At 38.4% G+C, this 27,358-nt stretch overlaps 1 protein-coding gene across 3 annotated transcripts; it reads right to left on the bottom strand.

Moving 5' to 3' along the window:
- Nucleotides 1-1,016: 1,016 nt before the first annotated feature.
- Nucleotides 1,017-24,818, bottom strand: LOC146756795 (ankyrin repeat domain-containing protein 26-like). Of its 3 annotated transcripts, XM_085524205.1 has the most exons (18): nt 24,738-24,818; nt 24,573-24,636; nt 24,449-24,484; nt 21,544-21,629; nt 18,316-18,533; nt 16,549-16,732; nt 14,817-14,963; nt 13,276-14,232; nt 12,884-13,036; nt 11,483-11,658; nt 11,221-11,287; nt 8,642-8,754; nt 8,093-8,234; nt 7,041-7,334; nt 6,121-6,353; nt 5,487-5,733; nt 3,520-3,565; nt 1,017-2,008 (listed from the first exon to the last, which is right to left on the bottom strand). In XM_085524205.1, exons 2-18 carry the CDS (start codon nt 24,610-24,612, stop codon nt 1,866-1,868), a joined length of 3,282 nt encoding a protein of 1,093 aa, XP_085380331.1. In that variant the 5' UTR covers nt 24,613-24,636; nt 24,738-24,818; the 3' UTR covers nt 1,017-1,865. The 3 variants fall into 3 exon arrangements, with proteins under 3 accessions (XP_085380331.1, XP_085380332.1, XP_085380333.1); XM_085524206.1 differs by lacking the exon at nt 24,449-24,484; XM_085524207.1 differs by lacking the exon at nt 14,817-14,963.
- Nucleotides 24,819-27,358: the final 2,540 nt, after the last annotated feature.

Here is a 27,358-nt window from a genome sequence, read left to right on the forward strand (position 1 = left end):
GCAGCCTCCTGGGACCCTACTTGAATGAGACCTTGAGTGGGTAGTAGCCTTCTATTTTATCAGAGGCAGTAGAGTCTTCTTAACATCTGTGACATGTGCCCCCAGATAACAGCAAACTGCTCTGGAGAGGTTATTTTTGGTGGCAAATTCGGGGCCTCAGTGCCTCCCAGCAAGGAGTTTCAATTACCAAGGCTCGTCAGCTGTTTTTGGTGGCACTAGTTTTAATAGGACTCCTTGGTTGGCCCTGCCCCGCATGCTTGTTGTATGCAGTGGAAGCAGGGACAGGTAGCTGGGAAGGGGCCAGGTATGCTGTCTGGACATGCATGGGATCAGGAAGGCTGAGGCACAGATGGAACTGAACTTGGCGAGGGATGTAAAAATAACCAGAAGGGAGCCTACAGGTGCACTGGGCAGAAGTGACAGACCTGGGAGAGTGCACTCCCTCTGACAAATGAGGAGGGAGAACTGGCTTTAACCAACATGGAGAAGCGCAAGGTACTCTATGAGTGCTTTGCTGTCTGGATTCTGCTGGAGATATTCTTCCACCTGGCTCCTGGCTTGTACCAGCTGGAGAGAGCACAAAGGGCCACCAGAAGTTATCTCATAAAGGAATGGCCAACCTGCAGAAAAGGCTCCAAAGAACCCCCTCCCAAGCATGGCCAGGTTTACAACAGAGACTTTACCCTCGGCTTCCTGTTAATGAATCACCACCGAAGACCTGAAAGTGGTTCAGCACACCCATTAAAATCACAACCCTCCACACTTGTTTCAAGCATATACCCCTTAATTTCTATGATGACAAACCTTATGACATATAGTAGCTGTTTGCCCCACTGCTTCAAGTACCCAGGAGGAAAAGAACACAAATGCATGCTGGCCACTTGTCTGATCTCAGGGCAGACTGAAGGCACCAGAAGGAGAGATGGAAGTGAGCAGAGGAGGACTGTAGCAAGTCATAGAGGCAAGGAATGAGGTGGAAAGCAAGTCAAGAAGGCCAACAGAATAAAACAAAGATGTACCAGATATGAAAGTTTATTAAATACCAAGTTGGAACATAAATATCTGGAATTAAATATAGCATATTAGTGTCATAAAATACATTCATATAAAAAGGTGCAGTACCAATTAGACAGAAGGTTGAAACATTAATTTTCCTTCTTCCCACTATGAACCGCTTCAGGTTCATCATGTGTTCATCTACCAACTGTGAATGTCTTAAGATGGGTCAAATTCTAATGCAAAATCCAACAAGGATATCAAGTCAGAAATATCAAAAAGGTCACATTAAAGCTTTCTTGGCACTGCTACACACGCACAGTATTTTTAAACCCTAGGTGCGTGAAAGTGACAGCAATGTAAAGTGCATTCTTCTCCAGCTTAATCACTGCTAAAACTTCCACTTAACCAGCAGAAATATTCACAGCATCAGGACGGAAACAGCTGGCAGGAATCCAATCAAAATCTCCTATGCGTTAAAATAACACTGGAGACTCTACCACAAACAGTGGAAGGGTTAAATAGAACCAAAGGAATGCTTCTGGTAAAACCTTTAACAAAAAACATGGAGCAAAATAATGTGTCAAAAACATTTTGACAGTTCCGTCAAGTTCAAGAACCAACCTTACTCAGTCTGACAGTAATTAAAAATAGATATGGTTCTTATCCTGAGTGCAAAATAAACTGACTACCCCTCGGTGACCAACAGGTAAGTGCAGAGTGTCAACCTATTTAATATATTTAAAATTTATATTCAAACCGCAGTAAAGATGTTTCCACACTAAGCTGCAGGATGGGAAGTCACAGACCTCCTATGTAAACAAATGATCTCCAGTACTTTTCCCTTTACATTTTAAATAAAAATATATTTAGATCAGGTAATTTTGGTTTAAAACATCCCGGTACTCCTGTACCGCTCTGCAAAGGGGATCCTGGTCAACATTGAGATTTTTTGAAGATCCATAAGTAGATTTCATTAGAGAAGCTCTAGCAGTTTCAAGCTCAGCGGTGGCTGGAAAGAAAAGAAACAAGATTGACGATGTTACTTTTACAGTAGATTGAGTCAAATCAGTCACTGTAAAAACATTACTGATAACTGATCAGGCTACGCTCTACAGAGATATTTAAAAACTTCCAAGGAAAACACAAATCAAAAAGGAAGGCATAAAGAAAGAAACATTTTTTCACATTCAATGATCAGCCAATACAATTTTTAAAGCTAGTTAAAGAAATTCCAGGTTTTAGAAACACAGAATGGTTTGGGCTGGAAGGGACCTTTTAAGATCACCCAGTTCCAATCTCCCTTCTATAGGCAGGGACAGCTCCCTCTAGACCAGGTTCCTCAGAGCCCCATCCGGACTGGCTCTGAATGCCTGCAAGATGGGGGCTATGCACAACATCTCTAAGCAACCTGTTCCAGAGTCTCACCACCCTTACATTAGGAAGTAAAGAGTTTCTTCCTAATATCTAGTCTAAATCTACCTACTTTCAAGTTTACAGCCATTTATCCGCATCCTGTTATTACATGCCCATATATATATATGAAAGTTTTAGCCTTAACTTTAACTGCCAGGGATGTCTTAACTTTCCCTGGCTAAACCCTCTTTCGTTCATGGAAACACATCTTCAATGGAAGCAGAAAAGGATTTTCAGTACTTCCATCCATCAGCCTTTTCCAGACAAGATCCCCAGACCAAGCAAATACTACGGCTCCTACTACACATGTAATTATGTTTGAATATGCAAATGAGCACATGGCAATGGGTTTCTGTCTATTCAGGGAAATTGGAAGAGCTGTGAAGCAACAGCTGGATTCTCAAGGGCTCCCTGCTTCAAAATAACTCTAGTGACAGCAGCAGTGACTCTGGCAGAATGCTAATTGTGAAACAGTATGAATTCTTCTCTGAAGACCTGGCCTTTTATTATAGAACAGGCTTTACACTGCATATTAAAAGCAATCAGTTCATGCTGTGTTTGCCTATATATTGCTGAATGATTTTTACCTAAAGAAAGGCTATCTTTTCCACTGATTCTTCTTTATCCAAAGACAAGTATGACAACATGTCAGGTGCAAAAAAAAGCAATGAAAAAGAGCGAGCAAAAATTAAGAACACCAGAAAATGTATATGGTATATTTGAAGTGCTGAATGCAATGAATGTATGCAGAAAGAGAAGTAGTGACAGAAGTCCATAAAAATCTTATTTCTGGGCTTTTTTTTTTTTTTTTTACATTTGATGTTTGTGCCTGAGGATGAAAGGTGACTTGAACTTAAGCCAAGTGTATCTGTGCGGGGGAGATGGTTTGCTCTCCATGCTTTTTCTCAAAAGCAGCTGCAGAACATTCTGAAGAGTATATTGGTTAGCAGGAAGTTTTCCATTAAAACTCTCTAAGTTAGAGTTAAAAACAGCCCCACACTGTGCTTCAAACAGCACAAATCTTGACAACTTTTGAAAATAATTACATAGAAGTTACGAACAGTCATCACCTTCCTTAAAAACACTGATATCAGAGTAGCATATTACCTTGCTGAAGTTCCTTATTGATTTCTTCCTCCAATTCCTTCTGTACCTAGAATTATAAATAACACATGCATTATAAATAACACTGCACATTTTATTAAGTAACAGAAACCAGCTTGGATCGCTAGAAAGGAGCATTTGCCCCTCGCTCTCCCAGGAGATGTTTATTTACTGTCATTTATTCTGAATGCAAAGTTTTCATAAGGAGAAATTAGACTTTTTAAAGGGCCACAGTCCAAACACCGTATGCGATCATTTACATTTGAAGATATTTGCGACTCCTGTGTTATTTTCCATCAGGTCTTTAACGCATAGAAGTAATTGTCAAAACAGACAGCATATAGCTTCCAGACTCATGTCATTAGCAAATACAGTTAAGTGCTTGGAGCATGTGGCTTACGCGGAGAGGCTGAGAGCATCAGGACTGTTAAGCCTGGAGAACAGAAGGCTTGTGGTCTCACCTACAGGTGTAATTATCTGACTGTGGGATGCAGCATAAAGAAGACAGAGCAAGACATTTCTCGGTGGTGCCAAGTAAAAGAACAAGAGGAACAGGCAGAAGTCAAAAGAGTGGAAATTTATAAGACTGCTAAAAATCAGGAGTGCAGACAGGAAATAAAATCAGAAAGGAAACAGAAACTGAGAGACGGAATGGGAAGTAGGTGTTCCCTTTCTTATGCTACCAGTAGGAAAACTGGTTTCATGAATCCATGCACTCACACTGGTTGCAGCTAGCAGAAGTCACTATTATTTCCTGCACCCACTTTTCAGAGCTGCATTTCTTTCTCTTGTTTGTAATCAGTGCAATTTGTTTTTTCAAACAGTTGCATGGACAAAGTAATTGATACCAGCATTTTGAATAACAGCGGCGTAAAGTATTTTCAGCTTCTTATCCTTGAAGCTTTATCAAAGCTTTTGCAAAATCAAAGCCAAAATCTACACGAGCTTCCTCATCCCAGGAAATGCTCACACTCTACTTCAGATAACCTCCCTTACTTTGAAAAACACCAAATGTGCACTGAGAGCTTTACATAAAAACAAAAGTACAAGATGACTACACGAGGCAAACTCCAATTTAAGTTCCTTAGTTTCCAGTTATTATGAACTTTACTGTCAGGAGAACTTGTAATCTCCTCCATCCAAGAAGGCAGCACTTAGTTTGAATTTAATGGCAATACAGAGGTGGTTTTTTTTGTTGTTTTTTTTTTTCCCAATAGAAGGAAACAGATTACTGGAAAAATCTGAGGTATAACTGCAGCAAAGACAAGGCTCAGAGTCAGGTAAACTCTTGTCTTTTTAAGTAGCCTGGTGAACAGGCCAAGTACTAAGCAGCACAACTGGCAAAGTACTTCAAAGCTATTGCAGAAGTTGCAATCATGTATAAATTGCTGCAAAATATTATAAAGCTGTGAAGACTTGAAGAGTAGGTTGTTGTTTTCTCAGGTAATAATACATAGCAGGAAGCACAAAAAGAAATGTTTACTAGGCACAGCATGCATCCCACAGCAGACTGTATAGGAAGAAGCAAAGCAATCATACTCACATCATCCTAGTTTTAAAGGATGTCTTTGTTAGTATTAATGTACTAAAAGAAACTAAAAATGAAGATCAGTAAGGAAAAAAACAACGTGGCTTGACCAGAGATGTCTGATGGGCTGAGCAAAGATGTCAAAGTTATCCATTTCAAGTATGTCATACACTTATGCACATTCTATACAGTAAAGTTTAATAAATAGCTTAGCTGGGAACTTCCAATGCCACAGCAGCTGCTTATTAAATTTTCTCTAGTTGAAAAAAAAGAAAAAAAAAACAATACAAAAACCTTACATAAGTACATAGTTATGTGTATATACAGTTAGATAGTTCATCATTTAGATGTCAGTATTTTTGGTGTCTGAGCACTCTAGGAATTCTGTACAATCTTAATGACCTAAAGTCTTCATCACTGAAGAGTATTTCACAATGCTTACCTTATCCATGTACACTTCAACTTTTTTTCTTGCCAATAATGCAGTCCCAGCAGCATCTAGGAAGCATTCCCCTTGGCTGAAGCTTCTGTTCAGTGTGGAATTGTTTCTGAGATTTCCCAGTTCAGCTGAATATTTTCCTGGACTTGCAGTAGGACCTCCACTGACAGTGCTGCTCGCAATTAAAGATTTGTTTCTTTGGCGTTCCTCAAAGAGCTTACAATTGGCTTCTGCAAGTCTCTTGGTTGTTCTGAAATATTTAAAAACACACAAAGAATTATCTTTGATAATATTTTTGCAGAGTCACTTCTTCCAGGTCTTTGACTACTATTCAGCTTTTGAAAAGAGAAGGCATTAGAAGTCCAAAATGAGAGGGGCCCAAAGGCCATGTGTTAAAATGCTATCAACTTCAAACATGGGCCAGTGATGCCATAACTAGTGGTGTGACTGCTAGAACACTGAAGTGAAATGATGGTGGTTCCAAAAATAAAGGGGAAAGGTTTTAGAGGGTTACGCTTACATCCATAGTGCTGACAAGACACAGAAAAAGGATTTTAGGAGGAAACAGTACAAGGTTTTTCATGCAAGCTACTGCTACTTCACGTCTTGTTACCACTCCAAAAAAGCACGCACTTACCTTTCCAGCTTATTTGCTAGCCTTATTCTCATTTTCATTTCTTCACGATGCAGCTCTTTGTATTTTCCCAGTTCCGCAAGCATAGATTCGTTTTGAAAAATACTGTCTTTGGTATTTTTTATTTTGTCCAACTCACATTCAACCTCTTTTATTCTGCACTTCAGCTGGTCTCTCAGCGAGGCATGATGATTTTCTCTGATTTGTTCTATCTTGTCTTGTGAGGCTGCCTGGACCTGAAGCAGATAATACAATTTCAACCATTGCAAAGAAAAAGTGAACTGCATCTCCCTATACGGTTGCCCATAACCAATTTAAAGGGCCCAGTTTTACTCAACTGAGTCAACTGGACCTTTTCACTACTATCAGCAATCAAGGCAAAACCCTGGAACCAACACGTTAAATAACTGTTTTCATCCAGACAGATCTGCTCTTAGCAATATTACTTATGGGAGCAGCTACTAAAAGAATGCTATGGCTGAAGGACAGGGCACACAAAAAGGATTCTACAAAGAAATTATGAGAATCCCATCCCCACTCTTTCTGCCCCACGGTAACTTCAGTGACTTCTTCCCTGAGCATTTTATCCTGTACAATGATAAAACATAACCTGTACGTATGGCCAAGCCATCTCTAAGTTATAGCATTCATGTGATGAACAGCAATAACAAGATGACCAGATGGCCATAGCTTCTTCTAAGAACTGCAAAACAGAAGTCTGTCAAGGGACGGCTATTAGCTTGGGGACCTGCAGGCAAATTACACACACAAAAGCACTTTCGCCAAACAATTTTCCATTCTTCCACTTCCCTTCAGGAAATATAGAAGTATGGCACTAACACAAAAAACCAAAGTACGAACAAGAAATGGCAAAAAGAAGTTACATAATAAAAACTACAGACATACACAACAAATTCACTTACCTGCAAAAACAAATTGACTTCTTGAAGTTTTTGATTTATTTCTTGTGCAGCTCGCTCTTCCACTTCTTTCTTGTATCGTTCGATTTGGTTGTAAGTCATCATGTGCACATTGTGGACAGCCTCCAGATGTTGTCTCAGGTTTGCCACCTCTTCTTTCAGCTGGCATCTGGTCTTCTCTAGTTTTTCATGTTTTTTCATGTTTAGAGCCAGCAGTTCTTGCAAATAATGGTTTTGTCCTTGTAGTTGGACGCATTTCTTACACTCTAAATCCAGCTGATGAGAAAGTTCAGTAACCTACAGACAGTAATAAAATGAACTTAGAGGGGTGTAAAATTATTCTCTGAAAATTTATGAAGGGGAAGACCATCAAGTCTGTAACTGTCATCTGCTGACTCAGTACCCGAGTCAAAGGAAAGACAAGATCATCTTTTAAGGGAAGAACAACTTTTAAGTTCTTGCCAATAGGGTTCCTTGACTTACAACCTTCCTCAGTTCTGCAGCAAGTAAAAGATCAACAAGTAGCAAACTAGCAGAATTTCACTTACGGGAGTGTGCTGAAAGGCACTAGGGCCATTCTTTTGTGCACTGCTCTACTGCTCGATGGAAATCAAACCACTCTACCCAGACAGCAGAAAGAATGCCTATCATGCTTCAGGGGGAATGTTCCAGTACAGAGTTAACTGGGCACAGGAAACAAGTACTCCTCCTGCCATTGCTCTTGAAAGCTTTGTAAACAGTGCTTCAAAAAGCAGCTTCCACAGCAGTGGTAAAGGAAGGTATTTTCTCTCTAGGTCAAATCCAGTGTCTGGTTGCAAGAATATGTACAAAATATGAGATGTTTCAGTAGTTTCCAAGGTCAACTGTGAAGCCAATTTTCTCTCCCAGAAATATAACTTTTCCATACCTACTGAAAAGAATATTACAAGTCTCTAGAAATTAACATGACCCAAACAAAACAACAACAACAACAACAAACAAACAAACAAACAACAACAAAAACAACAACAACAAAAAAACACCAAAAAAACCAAAAAGAAACAACAAGAACTTGCCTTTGTTCTTGATTTTTCAACTTCATTCACCATTTCAGAATACCTGTTCTTCATTTCTCCCTGGAAATTGAACTGGGAGTCTCTTTCTTTGGCTTCATGCATCTTTAGTTTTTTCACAGCTTTCTTCAAAAGGCTCTTGAACCTGCACAACAAATCAGTCAAGAAAATAAGCAAAAGAACTAGGTATCTATTTGTCACGCTTGTACAAGAAAAGCATAGCTATGGCTTGCTTCATTTTTAACATGCTCAACGGGCCAAAAGTTAATAAGAAAAACCAGCATTTCAATGCAATAGATCACCTGGAGGGTCCAAATTTCACCTCAACAGAGGAAAAAAAGACTTCCCTCCCAGAAGTGCAAGGCAGCCTACATTTGCTCTTCTTATGGCAGCTACAGAAAATCATAGGCTCATGTACCAGAACTGTCTTGCAAGAACTGATGTGAGATCTGAATTTGCTCAGAGTTAAACACACCTGCTTTTACATGCAAGTTCCTTAAAGCCTGACTTCTAACCTACATGAGCTCTCTTTCAAGTACTAGTGAACCATACCTGTCACATTCCTTCTGCAGTTCAGTATTTCTTTCCCTTTCCTGGTCAAGACATGCTTCAAGTGGTCGTTTCAATTCTATCGGCTTCTTCACATTCTTTCTTTCATTCTCACACTTTCAAAAAACAAACAAACAAAAATACATGATACACTCAGCACAGGACAGTACACATAGCAACTGCAGATAGCACATATCCATCCTTTTGCCACATTCAGCAGAACACTGAGGCACAGGATTCTTGTAAACATTTAAATCACTTCAGGCTTCACACAAGCGGGCCAAGACCTAGGGATACCAATTAACGCCCCTGCTGAAGCAAATGCTCCTCTGCCCCCTTATTGGGCTTCGTCCCAAAAAGCTGGAAAAAAGATGCTAGAGAACAGCTTCCGCAGTTCCTCTGCTAATAGGTCAGCTTGCACAGGTAGCCACAGCCCTGGAGAACACTGCACACTCTACAGCATTCATTCCAATGACCAGCAGGCTCTTGTGGAAGAGTCTGCTTTTCTGGAATTCACCAGTGTCTTCTCAGTCATTACTTCCATATCTTATTTGTGGGTGTTTACTAATTTAGTTGCTGTTCCTCATGGTGTTTTTTCAGACAAACTACAGGAGAACTGGCAACTAGTTCTGTAGTTTGCATTTGCACCTTATTTATTCTGCAAGGGTTTTAAGCTCCTGTTATTCTGAAAACATGCAGCAGTTCCTCCGTACACTGCACTGAAAATAAGGGGTGTTTTAATCCTGCTTGGAAATCAAGGGGTCAGACAATAACCAGAAGGAATTCAAATAAAGAACACAGGAACTGCTGCCTTGCTCCATGTGCTCAACTGGTATCAAACCACACCGTCTTTCTGACAGCACAACTCCGAGATATTCTCTTGGCTTTTATTCAATTCCTTCATGACACCCAAATCACAATAGTACTCAGGGCCTGAGTAGCAGGGATATAAAATCAGAGTATGTAAGAACTCAAGAAAATGTCAGCATTGCTCTGGGTATTGGCGAGGTGTTAGGGACTGTTTTCTGGGCTCACTTCTTCTAAAAGCTCAGCATTTTCCCTACTCAGTTTAGCAATATGGTCTTCAAGGTGGGCTCTCGACTTTCGATCTTCCTCGCACATCATGCATGAGCCTCTGGATGTCATAGCCAACATATTCTGATTTTGTATCTATGGAAACAACAATGACAAAGGGAATGCCAAGATAACCAGAGAGACAACACTGCACATAAACTGCATTATAAACTGTTAACTCAAATGGAGGCAGGGCTAAGCTCTCACAACTAAGGATCTATAGTGAATGTTACACTGAGTTTATAAAAGATGGCTTGAGAAGCACCATCAAGAATAGCACTTAATGCTAGTGGAAAAAGTGAATGCTCTCTATACGATAAAATGAGGTTACATCATTTGGAGATAAGAAGACACACATGCAACATTAACTCACAGTTTTCTTAAAATTCCCTACACTTACTGACTGAGGAGATCTGCAGATCTCCTCAGAGCAAGAAAATGTTTTCAGAACAGCAATGTTACTTATCCTTTTACACAAAGGAGCAAAGATTTGCATCACAGATGCATTTGTGTGTAAACAAGTTTGCTTATTCAGTTCCCTTTGTAAAGAATGAAAGTTGTCTACATGCTTTGAATAGCACATTTTAAGAAAAAGAGAGACATCCCTGACGTACAGAAGGACATAAAAACCTGAGCTTAAAGGCTTATATGACAAACTCATAAAACTTCCTCATGTGTCTTTACAGGATATGTTAAATGTCGGTTCTCCCTATGTGACAATGTATGGGTAAAATACAGAAGTGTTAAAAATGCTAAAAACCTTCTAATTGGTATATCACCAAAAGAAGATGACAGGAAAGGAACCTGGAAAAGAACTCAGACTTTTCTGGTGCAGATAATCAACAGCTTTTCCCTTCCACTAGATCCTTCTTATTCTCCCTATAGCAGCTTAATTTTCCAACAGCAAACTAATTAAAGAATATTCCAAGGTTACACAAGATGCTAAGCCATGCATGCGCACCAGCTACTTCCCAGCTGCCTGCCACTGACTGCACAGCATTACTTCACCTAGTTGTTCTTTCCTTACCTCAGCCCCCTGCGGGGCAGTAAAGTACCAACACATATTCACAAATGGAAAAAGAACCTAATGAGCTCAGGTGGAAACTATGACAAAGCTCTGAAGATAAAATAGATTTCTCACATCCAGGTTTCCCCTCCCAGATCTCAACCACACATCTCCCTCCTGCTGACACTGTCCGTCCTATCCATCAAAAGAATCATGCTGATTAACACAAACATTTTCATACTACTGCAAAGACAGAAATGGCAGCAGTGAAAGGTGGAGATTTACAACCTTTACCTTATGGGAAAACTCTCAAAACTGGAGAATAGACCATCAGGATTTTCAGAGTACCCTACAGTCACACCACAGCTCAGATGACTCAGCTCCCCTATGATCCCCAGGAAAACCACATAACTTCCCCACGAAAAATATCTTAATAGGCTCAGAAGCTCACATAAAAAAATAAAAAATAAATAAATAAAAGGGAAGTTTATGACTGGCTTACTGAGGCTTCAGTTCTCTTGTCCTGGTGTTGCGCAGCAGCTTCCACCCTGGCATTTTCCATTTCAAGCCTTAAAGAGAAGCACAGATCTTATTAGACAAATCCATAATAGCGCACACTGCAAAAGAATGGTGTGAAAGAATGCTATTTAAAGCAAGAGCTTCTTTTAAAATCATGTTTTACCCTGATGATGCAACAAGGCAATTCTGACGTTTTCAGAGAATCCCAGAAAGCAAAACCTTGCTTCACTCTGTTATTTTCTTACCGTTGGACATGTTCTTCCAGCTGCTTTATTGTAGAACTGCTTCTGGAAGCTGCTAACAGAAGGTCTTTCATTTTTTGGTTAGAAGCTGATATTTGTCTTTCCTTATTATCTAGGTCAGTCTTCAAATCTTGAATGCAACGCTCATATTGAATACGCTGTTTTTCAGAGTCATGTAACTGTAAAGTAGCAATGAGAATCCTCAGCAGCCCGGTTAGGTTCAGTATAGAGAGCTCAGTGAGCACTGAAGAATTTGGATATTGCATGTATCTACATACACCCCCTACCCAAAGTACTGGAATCGTTTCCAATTCATTCAAGCCTTCATTTCTCTTAGCAAATGAACAATAACAGATGATATTTCATCATCTGTGACACTGGCATTGACACTGCCAATCCTACCTTCTCAGTGGCTTGTGACATCCTGAAATTACTTGTTTGCTATTCTATCGAAAATATTAACCAAAAAAACCTCATCCTTTTCCTAAAGTGATTTCACAGCTCATTAGTATGTTATTATGGTAGATGTTTCAGAAAAAACCCACAACTCTCACAGAGAGCAAAAAAGAAAAACTCAAATTCAGCTGTCCAGTATTTCTACTTTTTCTCAGAAATCAGACACCAAACTTGGCCAAACCAAAAGCGATAACCTGCTGAGACACCAGGTCATTTTGCAAAGCAGCTTATCAAATACAGATCTTCTCCAGTTAAAGACATAATGACTTCGTGTCGAAGACCACCCAGTCATGGACACCAAGTGCACAGAACAATGCAGTTCATATACTTGTCTTTAAATCTATACCCCTGAATTTATTTCTAGGATAGGAGGACATTTGCTTATACTTTGAACTCTCTGCTCTGATTTGGCACAGGCATGACTGTGATCACAGATGACAAGGGGCAAGTTGAGAAGACTAAGGGGATAAAGACCACCTTATAGTGTTTACAACCAACCTTATAAGACACAGAAAAACAATTTGTAAATTCAGAGCACCTGTGTAATGTTGCTTCAGATAGTTGGTAGTTTGTACACATCCCATCCACAAATAAATTCTTAATTGTGTTTGACACCAGGAGAGGGAAGTAAGTTGGGAAAAGAAAGAACACTGCTACAACACCCTGGAGCCACAAGAAGAACTTTAGCCGTGGGGCTGAAGAACGGCTCCTACTTGCAAAAGAAACTAGTTGGCTTTTTGATGATTCTAGTAACACTTATCTTTCACTACAGAGGAGGAGGCCAGCTGGCAAAGATTTCACCAGCTTCATGAATTATGACAGGGTATCACTGCTAACCTCCTTAGCTCTCTCTGGTACTTGCTCTCAGAACATTATTTTTCTCTTCTTCACCAGAAACAGGGAAAAATCACCCTCAGATTTTATGTGTAAGTTACAGCCTCTCTGTACCTTAGCTTTAATCCTGTCCAGTTCCTTCTGCAAGTGCAATTTGTCTTCCTCAAGGTCACTGCGGTAGCATGTAGTAACTACAAGGGAAGCTTCTGACATAGACTGCTTTTTAAGAGCATCAGCAAGCTCCTGCTGCAGCTGTCTGACCAAACCCTAAGGAAACAGATAAACATGAGGAAAAACATGAAACTTGACTTTACTCCTTTAAACTGACTATATTATACAGTTCAGTCATTTACCGGTCCTCCTTAATTCTAAGAGAAAAAACAATGAACCACAACAAAACAACACAATTTGGTCCTATGTGTAAAACTTACACCTGATGCATTTTAGAAATACAAAATCATTTTATGAATTGAAACATTTTAATTTATTCTAATTGTATAGCTTACCTCTCTTTCTACTTTGTCAGTCTCATATTTAAAGACTTGTTCCTTTAAATCAGTACACTTGGTATTTAATTCCTTGTTTCTCTCTTCCATGAGGTAAACCTGCTTTTCACTGTCAGCTCTGAGTTTGTTGAACATATCATGAAATCTGTCCTGGACATCATTCACAACCTTTTCTTTGATGATCTCCTTGTTCCGCAAATCTTCCAGCTGCTGACGGAGTAAAAGGTTTTCACTTTGGAGCTGGGCCAATTGTTCCTGCATAGATTCATGCTTTATCATAAATTTACTGACTTGATCTTTCTCAAGTTGCCACGCATGCTCATTTTCTTTTGCTTGACACTGGGCTTGATTTAAGTCTTTTTGTGTCATTTCTAAAAGCAGTGTTTTTTCTCGAAGTGTTTGTTCCAACTGGTGAAGCTCGTTTTCTAGACTATTAACTTTGCTTTCCGTTTTACTCAGCTGCTGAGACAAGCTCTTGTTGCTCTCTCGCACCTCAGAGAGCTCACGATGGAGCTTGTCTTGTAAACGAAGCCATTCATCACGTTCTCTCTGAAATGTTCGTTCGGCATCACTTTTCAATGACTGATGATGTTCGAGATCTTGAACCACTGCATTCAAGCGGGAACAGAATGATTCAATCTCTGTTTCCAGTCTGTCTTTGCTTTCTTTTTTCTGTTCAAGCTTGGAAGTTAGCATTGCAGATTCCGTCTTGAGTAAATTCAGCTGTCCATTGTACTGAAATACTGTCTGTGTTAAGGTTTCCTCACTCAGTTTAAGTTCCTTCTGAAGAGAATCATTCTTTTCTTTCAAAGACTCATTTTCCTCTAAGTATTTTCCTTCATCCTCCTGGTGCTTAAGTTTTACTTGATCGAGTTCTAGTCTTAGCATAGCAATCTCTTCTTGCAGTAACTGATTTCTGTGTAGCAGATCCTTTTCTCTGTCATTAGTGTCAGATTTCTGTGTGATAAAGGACAATAATGAATAGTTAGTTGGGAAATAAATTCAGGTTTAACCCATCAGACAGCTAGGCACCACACTCTCATCACTAAGTGGGATGAGGGAGAGAACAGGAAACAAAACAGAACTCATGGGCTGTGATAAAAATAATTTATTAAGCAAAAAGATGAAGGACATGGAAACAAGAAAGTGATGACAGTATAATAACGAATTCAAAAGCCAAGTAATAGGATCACAAACAGCCTCAGCCAGCTTCTTTCCTAGTGAATCTCCAGATATCTGGACATTTCACGGGTAGAAACCTTAGAAATGATTGTAACAACTATACAGTGAAGAACAGCAGGCAGTTTAAGAGACTGGGAACACAATGTCTTATTTTCCAGTGGCTTCCTACTTCCACATGCAATTCAGGTCTATGTGGGATTGATGATGCTATTCAGAGTTTTTAGACAACAGTAACAAAATTTGGTTATATTGATAAACTGTAGATAATCCACGAAAAGGCACAAAAGGTTATTTTTCTTAAGGTTTTAGAATGAGCACAGTGAAGTATAACCAAATTAATTAGGAATGGAACTGCTTACCTCTGAATTTTTCCTAATAGTTTTTCTTGTCTCTTCTTCCAGCTCCTTCTGTCTCCACAGGTGGTTGCTCAAAATTCCTTCTTGCAGAGCTCTAGCACTCCTTTCATTAGAGAGCTGTCTCTGTGTTTCATCACGCTCTTCTTCAACCTACAGTAATATAGTTGAACTTGTGAATCTTGAACAAAATCAGAATTAGCAATACCTTCCTATTTCATTCTTTTTATTCTTACATTCTATTAATTCTATTAAGAGTCATTTATCATAAAATCATAGAATGACCTGCATATCAATTTTCCATGTTTGCAAACAAACATCTTTAGATTTATCTGAATTGAAAGTTATAAGGATAGTGTGAGTCCTTTGCACAAATCAGCATCATAGAAGTTTTATACTTAATGAATCTCCCTCTATAACACAAGAAAAAAACAAACAAACTAGAACTACTATTCTTGGAAACATACAGAGTTTAAGTAGAAACCCAAGTTATCTTTCTAACAAACTACATATACATACTAAAACCAGAGATGGACACTCATATGCTTACAGTCAAAGATTTAAAAACATCTATTCATCAATATGAGCACTAACACTAAGAACTGCACAAAACAAATGACTAAGATTTCCAAAAGCACAATAACTACACTTACTTTACCCCACTGCAAGGTCTTAAGTCTACATCTCTTCTACTAATATTTAGAAATGCTTCAGAAAATGTGCCAATCCATTTTCAGTTTACCAAAATCTAGCAATACTGCTGGATAAATTGAGTTGTATGAGATTTCCAAAGGCTATTAATGAAGTGAGACACAGAAGAGGACTGACCAGCTGAACAGCAGACCAGGAGGTAAACTAATGCCAATGATGTCCCTGTTAAATCCAGGCAGACTGAAAGAGGTGATGCTAACTACTTACTGCTTCTGCCAGAGCAACGTGGCCACTGAGGATCCTTAATGACCACTTTCACATGTTCTTAATATGTTTGCAAATACAAGTTCTGAAAATTTGAGGCTTACTATTTATGGGGAAAAATACAACACAACAGACCGAATTTCCGAGGTATATTTCAAACTGCGTAGAACCATGACAGGAATGCTGAAAAGTAGGTAAAGGCCAGTGAAAAGACCCTCAAAACTGTATGTAAGAACTGAAGAATTCATGCAGGTTGTGTACAGTGAGAACATCATCATCTCAATTGCATTAAATAAGCCACTAAACTTGTAATAAAAATAAAGGTGAGAGTTTTTCTGGATTCAGTCTTGATTGTAAGCAACTGAGGCAATTTACAGATTATCAGGTAAACAGTAACATTTAGGCCTAAATTTAAATTCATGTAAGTATACTTGAAAGAATACTACAAACAGTAACTGTAATTTCCTTCTGAAGAAAAAAAACAATAATAATAAAAACATTTTATATATATATATATACACATATAATATATATATAGATATATAGATATAGACATACATATACACACACGCGCACAGAGTTCTGTAGTAATTAGGAAAAATAACTCAAAGAGAAGCTTTGCCTGAAGCACAAACCAAAGTATAATTCTGAAAAATGTGAAAAGGTATCATGAACTTGTTTGTTCACGCTGGTTTCATGACAATGGTCCTCAAAATGCACCAAGATAATTGCCTAATGTCTCTTTCACCAACAAGTTGAACATACTAGCATAAAATATCAGTTTGAAAGAAACAGAAAAACAGAAGATATATATTTAATATACCTGTTTCTTGAGCTGTTTCAGCGTTATTAACTCTGTTTCTAAATTCCTTACACGAAACTCAAGTTGTTGTTTTTCCTCTGTCTCTCTAGAATATTGATCCTTTTCCCTCTTTAGTTGCTTTCTTGTTTTTTCATATCGCATTTCAGCTCTATGTCTCTTTTCCTCTTCTTGTTTCACAAAAAATCTGGGATTTAAAAGAGAGTATTTGAGGAATTAAAGCACTGACAAAAAAGTAAATATGCCACATCATGAACCAGGAGAAACAACTTAAAACTGTAGAAATGTCACACCTTTTCAAATATAGAAGTTTTTCTGCAATTTTAAACTTTTAACATCACTCTAATTTCATTCCATTAGTGGTGGAAGACACGTTATACATGAGCTGCACAAGACTGACAAATAAGCCCTTAAGTGATGTACAAAATTCATCATGTATTTCCATGTCGACATAGGTAAACATGAACAGTAAACCACGAACTTTTACTAACAAAAATACACTGTTTTTAATAAGTTGATCATCACCTATATAGTACAGATTCATAATGACTGCAAGTAATACCGATAAAACATCACATCACTTATCTAAGACAAATCAAAAACTTTTAAGAAGCCTTCCCTAAGACTATAACAACTGCTTACCATGTGCGGATGAACCTTTTCATTTCTTTTAATAAATTAAAGGATAAGGATAGTGTTCAAAAAAAGATTTGAATATCAGCAACCACTAACAAGTAGTTCAAAACATTGGCTGTAACATCAGTATTGAAGCAGCTTATTCTAAAGGAGAAAGATTTACATGTAGTCTTTAGCTTCCCAAAAAGTACAGCTTTTATCATGTATAGCTAATACTGTTTTGAGATTTTACATAGAAGAAAAATTAATTCCTTCTATTTACAGATGTTTGGGAATTCTGAAAAATGTTTAGAATCAAATCCAGGCCAAATCAGGAACGGCTTTGTCTTACTTACAATCCCCTTCCACGTACTGGGAGACTGCAGGCACATCCTGAAGTTTATTTCCCTCAGCTTATTCTCACAGAGTTTCATGCTCTGTGATCAGCCTGGAAAGCCTCTACTGAACTCACACATGTTGACTACGATCTCTTGAAGGCCATAAAAAGAAATGCACACAAGTACTTGGAGGCCAAAAGTTGGACCCAGTGCTCCAGACACAGACCAACTAGATGCTAAGTAGGGATGGACTCCTCCCTTCAGCTTCTTGACTCTGCAACCCAGGATGCTGCTGGCCTTCTCAGCTGCAAGATCATTCTGACTCATGTTGCACTTAATCTCTGCCAAAGCCCCCAGAGGCTTCTCAGCGAATCAGCTCACCAGCCAGAGCATTTCACTGTGTACACAAGGGCTTCCTCCATCCCACGTGCAAGGGCTTTGAATTCGTTCTTGATTAATTTATTAGGCATAGGAGGTAAGATTCTAAAGACACGATTAGAGTCAGTGTTAAGGAAGAAATTCTCTGGGAAGCCTGGTCTGGTGGTTGGTGACCCTGCACATAGCAGGGGGGTTGAAACTAGATGATCATTGTGGTCCTTTTGAACCTGGGCCATTCTATGATTCTGTGATTAAGACCTCTATCACCTCCAGCTAAATTAATCTGAACCTCCACTGTGCATTTAGTTCTTTGAAAAATATACTTTTAAAACAGTTTGGGGAGCAGGGGACTACTCAGCATAGCTTTCAATACCGAGGAAAGTGCTTCAATTACAAGATTTAAAACAATCTAATTCTACGGATTATTTTATTAGCTTACCCTTTTACTGGCATTTCAAGTAATTTTGGTCTCTCCTCAGATGAAGAATTCTTTGTGTGTTTTTCTTCTATCATTTTTTCATTCTTCCTTAGAGCAAGCTTTTCTTTTACTGGTTGATGGGTAATATTGCCCACTGGTGTATTTGATTTATCAAGACTTTCCTGTTTCTCCACTGCTTGCATTTTGAAATGTTTCTGCTTCCTTTTTTCCTTCTCAACCTATGAAGAGAAAATTAAGCTTCATATATTTTTCTGATTCTAAAGGAGATCCAAGACCAAATAATCTAAGCTTGACTTTTAAAATAATGTAAAATAAAAAAGATTTTCCCCAAAATTACTCTACAAAATGTACCAAGTCTACAAATATACTCTGAATTCACTCTTGATTTGAAGTATAACAATCAAACAAAAACAAAAAAGCAAAGCAGCCCTAAGGAAACAAACAATAGAAGCATTACTGATGGATAAGAAATCAGATGGACTACACAACAGTAGTTGTAGAAACACAAAGTATGAGTGGATGTATGATGTCATACTTCCTTAATGATGAGGAAAAAAGCAAACTGAACTCAAAAGCAGAAACAGCTTCACAGCAATCAGGAATTTTAGTGAGAGGCAATGAAGGCACACCATGCACAAACCACAGCAAATGAAGAGATAAATCAAGACCCTGTTCAGAAGCTATTTTCATTCCTTGATCGACAGTCAAAACTGGTGTACTTGTATGAATTTCTTTTTATGGTAATGAGGTGATAACTACTTACACTGGAAATGACTGCCACCTATTGTCAAACTGAAACAATACACTTTGCTTTCTCAAAACCTTCTGATTACATTATGGGGAAAAGCACAGTTCTCCACTGCTTTCCTTATTTATGAGTAACGCTCTTCTCTTAAGACAAAAAAACCAATTTGCACAAAGCACCTTCTTTTAATGATCAATAGCTAACATGAACAGGACCACCGATACTGAGAAAGACTAAAGAATAAGGAAAAGCAGGTGAACTTCTACCTCTTTTTGTAGCTCTACCTTCTCTTTTTCCAAAGCCAGGAATACCATTTGCAGCATTCCTACCTTACTCTTAAATCTTTCCATATCTTGTTTTAGTTCTTCATCCAGATTCCTTTTCAGCATGCCACAAGGTTGCTGAGCATGCGGGAAAAGATTTTCGATTTCTGTTTCTCCTATTTCCTTGTTTTTGATAAGGCAGTCTCTGGGAACACTGTCACTAAGACAGATGTCCTTGCCAATTTTCTTCTCACTTATAAAGCCAAGTGTACTTTCACCATTTGTGGAAACAGGTCTTATATTAGGAAGATTATTAGAAATGTCATCCCAAATATTTGTTTTTAAACAATGTCTCAGGGAATACTCAGGACTTCCCTCTACATCTCTACTAATCCCATTCTCATTCTCTTCCATTTCCTCTGCTTTTGATAGATGTACTTTTGTATTATCTGTGTAATTAGTGCAGCCTTCTTCATCTGGTATTCTCCAGGTATTTTCCATGCTCGCATTTAAGTTATTGTGATCAGGAAGGACACAGAGACTCGGAATAACTATTTCAGGTTTGGGTTCTTTTAGGTCTACATTACGTTTCACATCTCCAAATTCACCTTTACTTTCTAACTTATCACTTGATTCTGTCACACAAGGCGAAACACAAAGACTCTTCAATTCTTCAATGAGGTCATCTTCTGACACTTCTGCCACAAGGGATGGAGCTTTCTCAGATTCATTAATTTCACCAAACAGCTGCTTCAGCTCTGCTGTAATGTTTGTAAAATTTCTTTTCAACTCCCTTTTCTCTTTTTCAATCCACATTTTTTGTATCTTTCTTCCCACAGCTTTAGACTTAACTGCTTGTCAGCACTGTGGGATTCCTCATTTTCTGCTAGGGCTTCCTGATGAGAAATTTCTGCTTTGTCAGTCTGCTTTTCATGTGTGTATTTTCTATCAAGTTTCTAAAACATATTTATCCTTAAGTAAGCAGGTAAAGACAGAAAAATTACCAAGAAAAATGAAATTACCGTTAAGCCATATAATTTACATTGCAAACTCATCCCATCATACAACAACAACAAAACAAAGATACCTTATTTATTTTTTCCTCAAAACAGAAGGATCTAGTTTAGAAACATAAACCAATCAAACAGATCAAAACCAATCAGTAGCAACAGAAAACACAACTGCCCAAATTTTCCCATACTCAACTTTCTACTGACTGTCCCTTTAAACCCCCTGCTGGTTAGCATTCATAAAAAGCGTGAGTGATCATAACAAGCTTTTTTACTAACCACAACAAGGGACTGGCTACATTACAATCACTTATGCTCCTCAGAGTCAGAATTATTAAATTCTATTCCAAGCTCCCAAGACAAATATTTACAAGGAATACCTGTTCATTCCTGCCCTCAGCCCAAAATCAAGAACTGAGACATCTATCCAAACGGTACCATGCCTCAAGCTCACTGACCAGCTCCTCTCTCCAGCCTTCTCACTATCTCTGACTTCACAGTCCCTGCAAAGTTGCCCTTGGTTTGTGTTCCCTTCTGAACAAGGTCTGCAGCCTTGGCATCCCAAGGAACCACAACTATTGTCCTTCTTACTCTGGTTATAGAGGCCCTTTTCTCCTTCCACATCGTAACTCCACAAAAATCTTTCACAATGGAGAGCATCTCAGTCACCACCTGCCTCAGCCACTTCATTTCCAAGCTCCATTCACTTTGCACATCTGCTACCACCTTCCAATACTTAAGTTCCGCTCTCTACCTGCTGAAATGAATCACATCCCTCTTCCACAGTGCCTTGGATGTATGATGATATTACTTCCTCCACTTCCCTTGAGGTAGTACAGAAGACTCCAGACACTCAATGAAGATCCCTACCCAGTCCTGTATGCTCAATACAAACAGGACGCCTAGCCTATATTCCTCCATAATGACCTTCAAAAAATATTTTCGAACACTTACTAACTTGATCAGATAAGAAGATATTTTGCAGAGGCAGAGAAAGCACTGACAGATCATATTTCAGGTTTTTACTTAATCTTTCTAATACACAGAGGAAAATCTGGCGTGTTTTGTCAAAGAAATAATCACATGATTTAAAATTTTGCTCCCAAATGAGTATGTATTTTGCATAGGAAAAAACAAAAAACCCACCACATGACTGCACTGTTTCTCAGAATTGCACGCAAGGAAAAACACAATATTTGGTTTCACATACCTGCCTCCCAAAGTTTTCAGTGGCATCCTTGACCATCTCTTTTTTAGCTGATGACGACACATGAACGGTAGATTCTGAGCGCTCACCTACAGTGAAAAAATTACATCTTTATAACGAACATGACTTATTACAAATTAATTATACCTAGAGTACATCCTGAATCATTGCATTTGTGAGAAAATAGCACAAACTAACACAGCCTCTCAAGCGTATGATTATTTACGATTTGAACATAATATTACAAAACAGTTTGAAGATGCCTCTGTGCGAACTAATCCCTCTCAGGGCATTTTCCCTTTCATTCCTAAGGGAAATTTGATGAAAATCAGTCAGAAATACACCTTTAAGAATCTCAAATGGTTTACATGTAGAACTGTATTTATACATACATGACACACTGTATGCTAGACAGCAATCGGCTAGATTCCTCTAGCTACTTTCATTTCTCCTTGTTTTGTGCCACAAAGGGTCTCGTTTAACCCTTTTAGAGTTAGAAATACTTGTACCATAGGAATTATAACACTCTGCAGAAGAAATACAGCTTGCTGAAACCCAAACATAGGAGTCTGAGACAAACTTTCACATATATTTCTTAATACCTGATCTTTGAGCAAATACATGGATTATAGAAAAAAAACAGACACGAGGAAGGATGAACAGAAAATACATGAAATGATGACATAAAATGAGCTATGAAAAGACTGTTTTTCCTATCTAACTTTGCCACGTCCCACACCATCACTGGACTACATTTCACATGACTACATAAAACAGACAAAACAAGAACTCACAGAATCACAGAAACACAAAGGATGGAAAAGACCTCCAAGATCATGGGTAAATTAGGTTGCTAAGTCACTATCCACCATATTTAAAGAGTTGTGGCAGTCAGGTAAAACCCTTAGTGACAGGAGAAAGGGAAACATCACACTTGTTTTTAAAGAGTTTAAGAAAGGAGGTACTTTCCAAGGCCCAGACAACCTTCTATTATGGAGTGACTAGAGTGGAGGATAAAGAAATAGCAACTGATGTTAGCTACCTAGAGAGCTCATCTCTCTAAATTGGAGAAATATCATGGATGGATTCTTTGGTAGACAGGGAAGTGCTGCCAAGTGGTGTATCTGATATGTTAGTGAAAAGAGATCGCATTCAGACAGATACTGACAGCCTACAGAAGCAGGTCTTATGATGTTCAGCAAGGCCAAGCGCAAGATCCTGCACCTGGGTTGGGAAGTCATCAGCTTCAGCACAGGCTGGACAATGAACAGACTGAGAGCAGTCCTGTGGAAAAGGACTTGGGGATAATGCTGGATGAAGAATTACATATAAGCTGAGAATGCATGCTTGCAGTCCAAAAAGCCAATTGCACCCTGGGCCACAAAAAAAGAAGCACTGCATGGCCAGCAGGCCAAGAGAGGTGGTGTCCCCTTCTACTCCACTCTTTCAAAACCCTACCAGGAGCACCGAGTTCATCTCCGGGGCCCCCAGCACAAAAAATCTCTGGCTAGAGCAGGTCCAGGGAAGGGTCTCAAAAAACAATTTGAGGACTGGAACACTTTTCCTATGAGGAAAGCTGACAGAGTTGGGGAATATAAGAGTTTGCAGAGACCATATGATGGCCTTTCAATAATTAATGGGGGCTTACACGAAAGACTTTTAACTATGGCCTGTAGTGACAGAGCAAAGGGTAACAGTTTTAAACTAAAAGATCGTTCAGATTAGATATAAGGAATAAATTCTTGATGAGGGTGATGAGGCACTGCAACAGGTTACCCACAGCTGGGAAGTTTCAATTAGGTGATTTTTAAAGGTCCTTTCCAGCCCAATTCTATAATTCAATGATTCTAACCACCTTTTGTGCATCTTACAGAAACAATATCACTGCAGTAGAGAATCTCCTTTTCTTTATGCAAACACACGTACATTTTTTTTCTAGAAAGAAGTTTAACCTCTATTGTCATCAAAAGAAACAGTACCTTTTTTCCCAAGACATGGATGTCAAACAGCTTGGAGCAATTTCCATTCCATACTTAGAAGTTGCAATAGTTTTCTGAACTCTTATCTAATCATCTACTTCATATGCTTGCTTATATAGGTTTTCACCTGATTTGTAATTTTCAGGGCTCGTTGTAGAAATTCTAAGACCTTAATAGGGAACTGTTTTGTATCTCGCTAACAAATACTTAAATTCACATATATCAGAATTAAGAAACTAAGAACCCATTGAGGTTAGATATACTCTCTCCCATGTATAACAAATGATCTAGCTGCTTCACTTTTATTTATCTTTCCCAACCAAAAGGAATACCTGCCAACATACTTCCACTCACTACCTCCCACCTACACTCTCTTTCCCATGTCCTTCCACTAGCTCTAAACTCAGTGGCCAGTTTAAACAAAACATAAGAGGATGGCTTTGGAAGAGCATATGTAATACATGTTTTCATACAACTGCCAGAGAGGCAAAGAAAAAGCCAGGTAAATAATCAATCATGCTAATGAAGCATAAGCCTGTGAATCACCCATTCTGTCCCACCTGCAGCTCCTGGACAGCTCCATCTGCAGACCCTAGCCAGGAATCAGACACAGGACATGACCCCTATTGCTCCTCTGCAGATTGGTATATTTGGCAATGAGAAGGAAATGAGTAAATGTGGACTGCCTGACAAGGGGTGATGATAGCAGGTATGCTGGAGGAACCTTACACTGTAGAAGGATGTTTAGAAATGTTGAATGGAGCTGTAGTGGAGAAAACACCCAAAGATAGAGCCATATTTCATTAAATCTGCTGCTGAAATAACATCTTGCTAGCAAAACATTAATTTAATATGAAGAATTTACAACTACAATGTATCTGCCCACAAAGGGACATGACAAAAAAAAACCAACAACTATTTATAAATACCTTCAATATCATCTACACTCAATTTCTCCTGTGGATCTGCAAAACAAATGAATCAAATGCTTAATTAAATATGCTTATCAGAAAGATTTTGAAGCTAAAATCAGAATATAAAAGACATCATTACCTGATTTTTGCTTTTCTGTTTTTGAAGATGTTTCATTCATCTCTAAAACTGCAGAAACCTTTAACTATGAAAGACAAACCAATGAAAAATAAACACCCATACATTCAAAGTAACCACATATTCATTAATGAGCAGGACAAGTAGATTTCAATGAAAAGCATTTACCTGCAAATTACTGGGTTTCTCTGAAAAGCCTGGAGATGAAAAATGAAAGCGTTATTTTATTTAATTGAAGATATCTTTTATTCTTTACAACATTAGTAGGCTCTGTAATTGTTTCTTGCACAAATTACTTCATTGAGAGTGAAATAGCTAATATCCAATTATCTTATCACACAGAACTTGTAGTAGTATATAAGAAATACAGAGTAATTCCCATCATCCAACTTTTATTAAAAAAAAAAAAAAGAATCAAATCACAGAATGACAACAATTCATGTGAAGCATTAAGTCATGTCTATTAAGAGAACAAGATTAAAATATTTTGTTCCTTTTGGAAGCTGAATTCTGCTTTCTGGAAAAATTAATTAGAGCAGATAGCTTTGGCTTCTTAATGACCAATCAAGAAAGAACCCAGCAGAACTATGACTACTTCTATTCTAGCAGTGCATAATGTTGAGGCTACTTTCTCATTAACAGCTTATGGAGAGCAACGGTACAGACACAGCAACCTCATACAAACATCATTCAATGAGGTAAAAACAATCTGGTTCTCAACTGACCTCTCTGGAACAGTTTGCAAGGAAATAAATGATACAAACATTGCTTGGTTGTAATGCACAACATGTGCGTTATTCCAAATCTTTTTCAAGTTTAGTGTCAAATCTTATTTCCTAACTCACACAACCTACTGCCCTGTGCTGCAGTCATCTTATACTTTACGACTCCATTCATGAAACAAGCATACAAAATGCTTCTACGAATTGTTCCACAAAATAATTTTTAGATTTAAATAAATACTAAAAACAAATCATCAAGACTTGATTTTCGAACACTAGGTGGTCAAGTAACATGGAAATACATTAGAAAGACTACCACAGTCACCTCTTCACCCCTCCCACACTGATTTCAAGCTTAGCAGAATCATATGAAGCAGACATTAAAGACAATTGGTAAGTTGATTTATGGATTCCGGAAGCTTGCTAAGATTTGGTGTCTGCTTACAAAAATAAAATTGGACTTGCCTTTTAGGCTATGTCATTGAATCCATATTATAAGCCACATTGCCAAAGCACTCTCAAAAAGATAAAAGATTTATTCCAATAGCAAAACTTTCCAGCACACTTATGATCAATCAGGATGGTCATAAAGCAAATGCCATGAGCTGCAGGTGGAAACCCGCAGCAACATAACAAGAATTTGCCCACATATTTTAGTTCTTAAAGAAAAACAGGAAACTAAAAAAAATTAAATAAACAAACAAAAAGATTAACCAAATGATATTTTTCTTCTGCTGATTATCCAGAAATATCCAAATCCTCAGACAGATAAATCTTAAACCAGATACCACTCTCACCACTTTAAGCAACCACTTAAAGCAAAGAAAAACACCCGAACAAACACATATCCAAAAAGTATACATAATGAACGCAAGAACCGCCTGGACTAATCAAGCAGGCCAGCAAGTTCAGTGTTCACTGCTGTTAATTAACATCAGCCAAGCACTTCATTGCTACAGCACATACTCACTGAACAACAGGACTAACAAGGAAAACAAAAGAAAAAGTTCACTTGTCTATAAACACAGACAAATCCAATCTATGAGATAGTTACCCTTGTTGTGCTCCCCTGAAACACTCTGCAAGCGTACTCCATGTTCAACTGCAGGTGGGAGAAACACAGGAGGAGATGCTTTCCTCGAACCTTCAGAACACGGCTGTACAATACAGTACATACGCGTAAGAATTTGTACAAAACAATTTTTTTAAAATAAAATCTAACAAAGGCTTTTGCATTTTAAATAAAAGGGCAAAAAAATCCTCACAATTCATCTAAACTATTCCATAATGTTGATTAAGGCTGGCAAATCACAGAGCCACACAAGAAATTAACACAGGAAATCAAGATGTTGATTGTGAACAAGAAGCTGCAGCTCTGTGTTGATTGAACATTGGCATCAAATTTGCACCTGGCATTCAAATATCAGCCTACATTGCTGGGGCACATGTCCCACAATGTTGAGTGAGTGCATCACTACGTTGCAAAAGCAAGATTTGATTTGCTTAAAGGCCAAAAAGGCAAAGCTGATAGCGATTAAGCTATCTAGAAAGTCTTGTATTTTTAAGAAAGGAGTGGGGAATTAGTTTTTTTCCCAACAACAAAGGCTAGAGGGGAAGTAGCTACAGACCCTGCTCACTCTCATCTTGAGAATTATCAGACAGAAAGGATAAACACAGCCAGCACACTTGGTGTCTGCTGAACATGATTTTCAAAATCGGATTAAGTCTATCTAGAGAAGACAGAGGTTCTATACAGAAAAATCTAAATGTCTGGGTTGCTCAGTGTATTGGCATCCGTTAAACTCTGACTGGATCAGCAGAATAGATCTGAATAGTAGGAAAAAAAAAAATCCTCACAAAAATATGCCTGAGAAGTTCATAAGTTTAAAAGCAGCAATAAACTGCTGTATTAAAACTGTGCTAGAAAATCAACTCCAAAGCCTGCAGCCAGGAGGCCAACGTAAGTAGTCTGACATAACTTTGTTCCAGTACTATCTCAACAGAGAACCTACGCTACAGGTATTTCAATGACCCTCAGATACAGGACATCGAGCAGCAGCAACATGG

The sequence above is a fragment of the Coturnix japonica genome, chromosome 26 (assembly GCF_054131305.1).
Source record: "Coturnix japonica strain WE chromosome 26, WE-NBRP24, whole genome shotgun sequence".
In the NCBI taxonomy this organism is placed as follows: domain Eukaryota; kingdom Metazoa; phylum Chordata; class Aves; order Galliformes; family Phasianidae; genus Coturnix; species Coturnix japonica.

Bases quoted from the DNA above. Each gene is read 5' to 3' on its own strand.
- LOC146756795 (XM_085524205.1), bottom strand. From the start codon at position 24,612: ATGAATGAAACATCTTCAAAAACAGAAAAGCAAAAATCAG. The intron at 14,233-14,816 runs GTAAGCAGTTCC...TTTATCACACAG, and splicing joins CTATTAGGAAAAATTCAGAG to AAATCTGACACTAATGACAG. The intron at 11,288-11,482 runs GTAAGAAAATAA...CTTCTCTTTAAG, and splicing joins CTGGAAGAACATGTCCAACG to GCTTGAAATGGAAAATGCCA.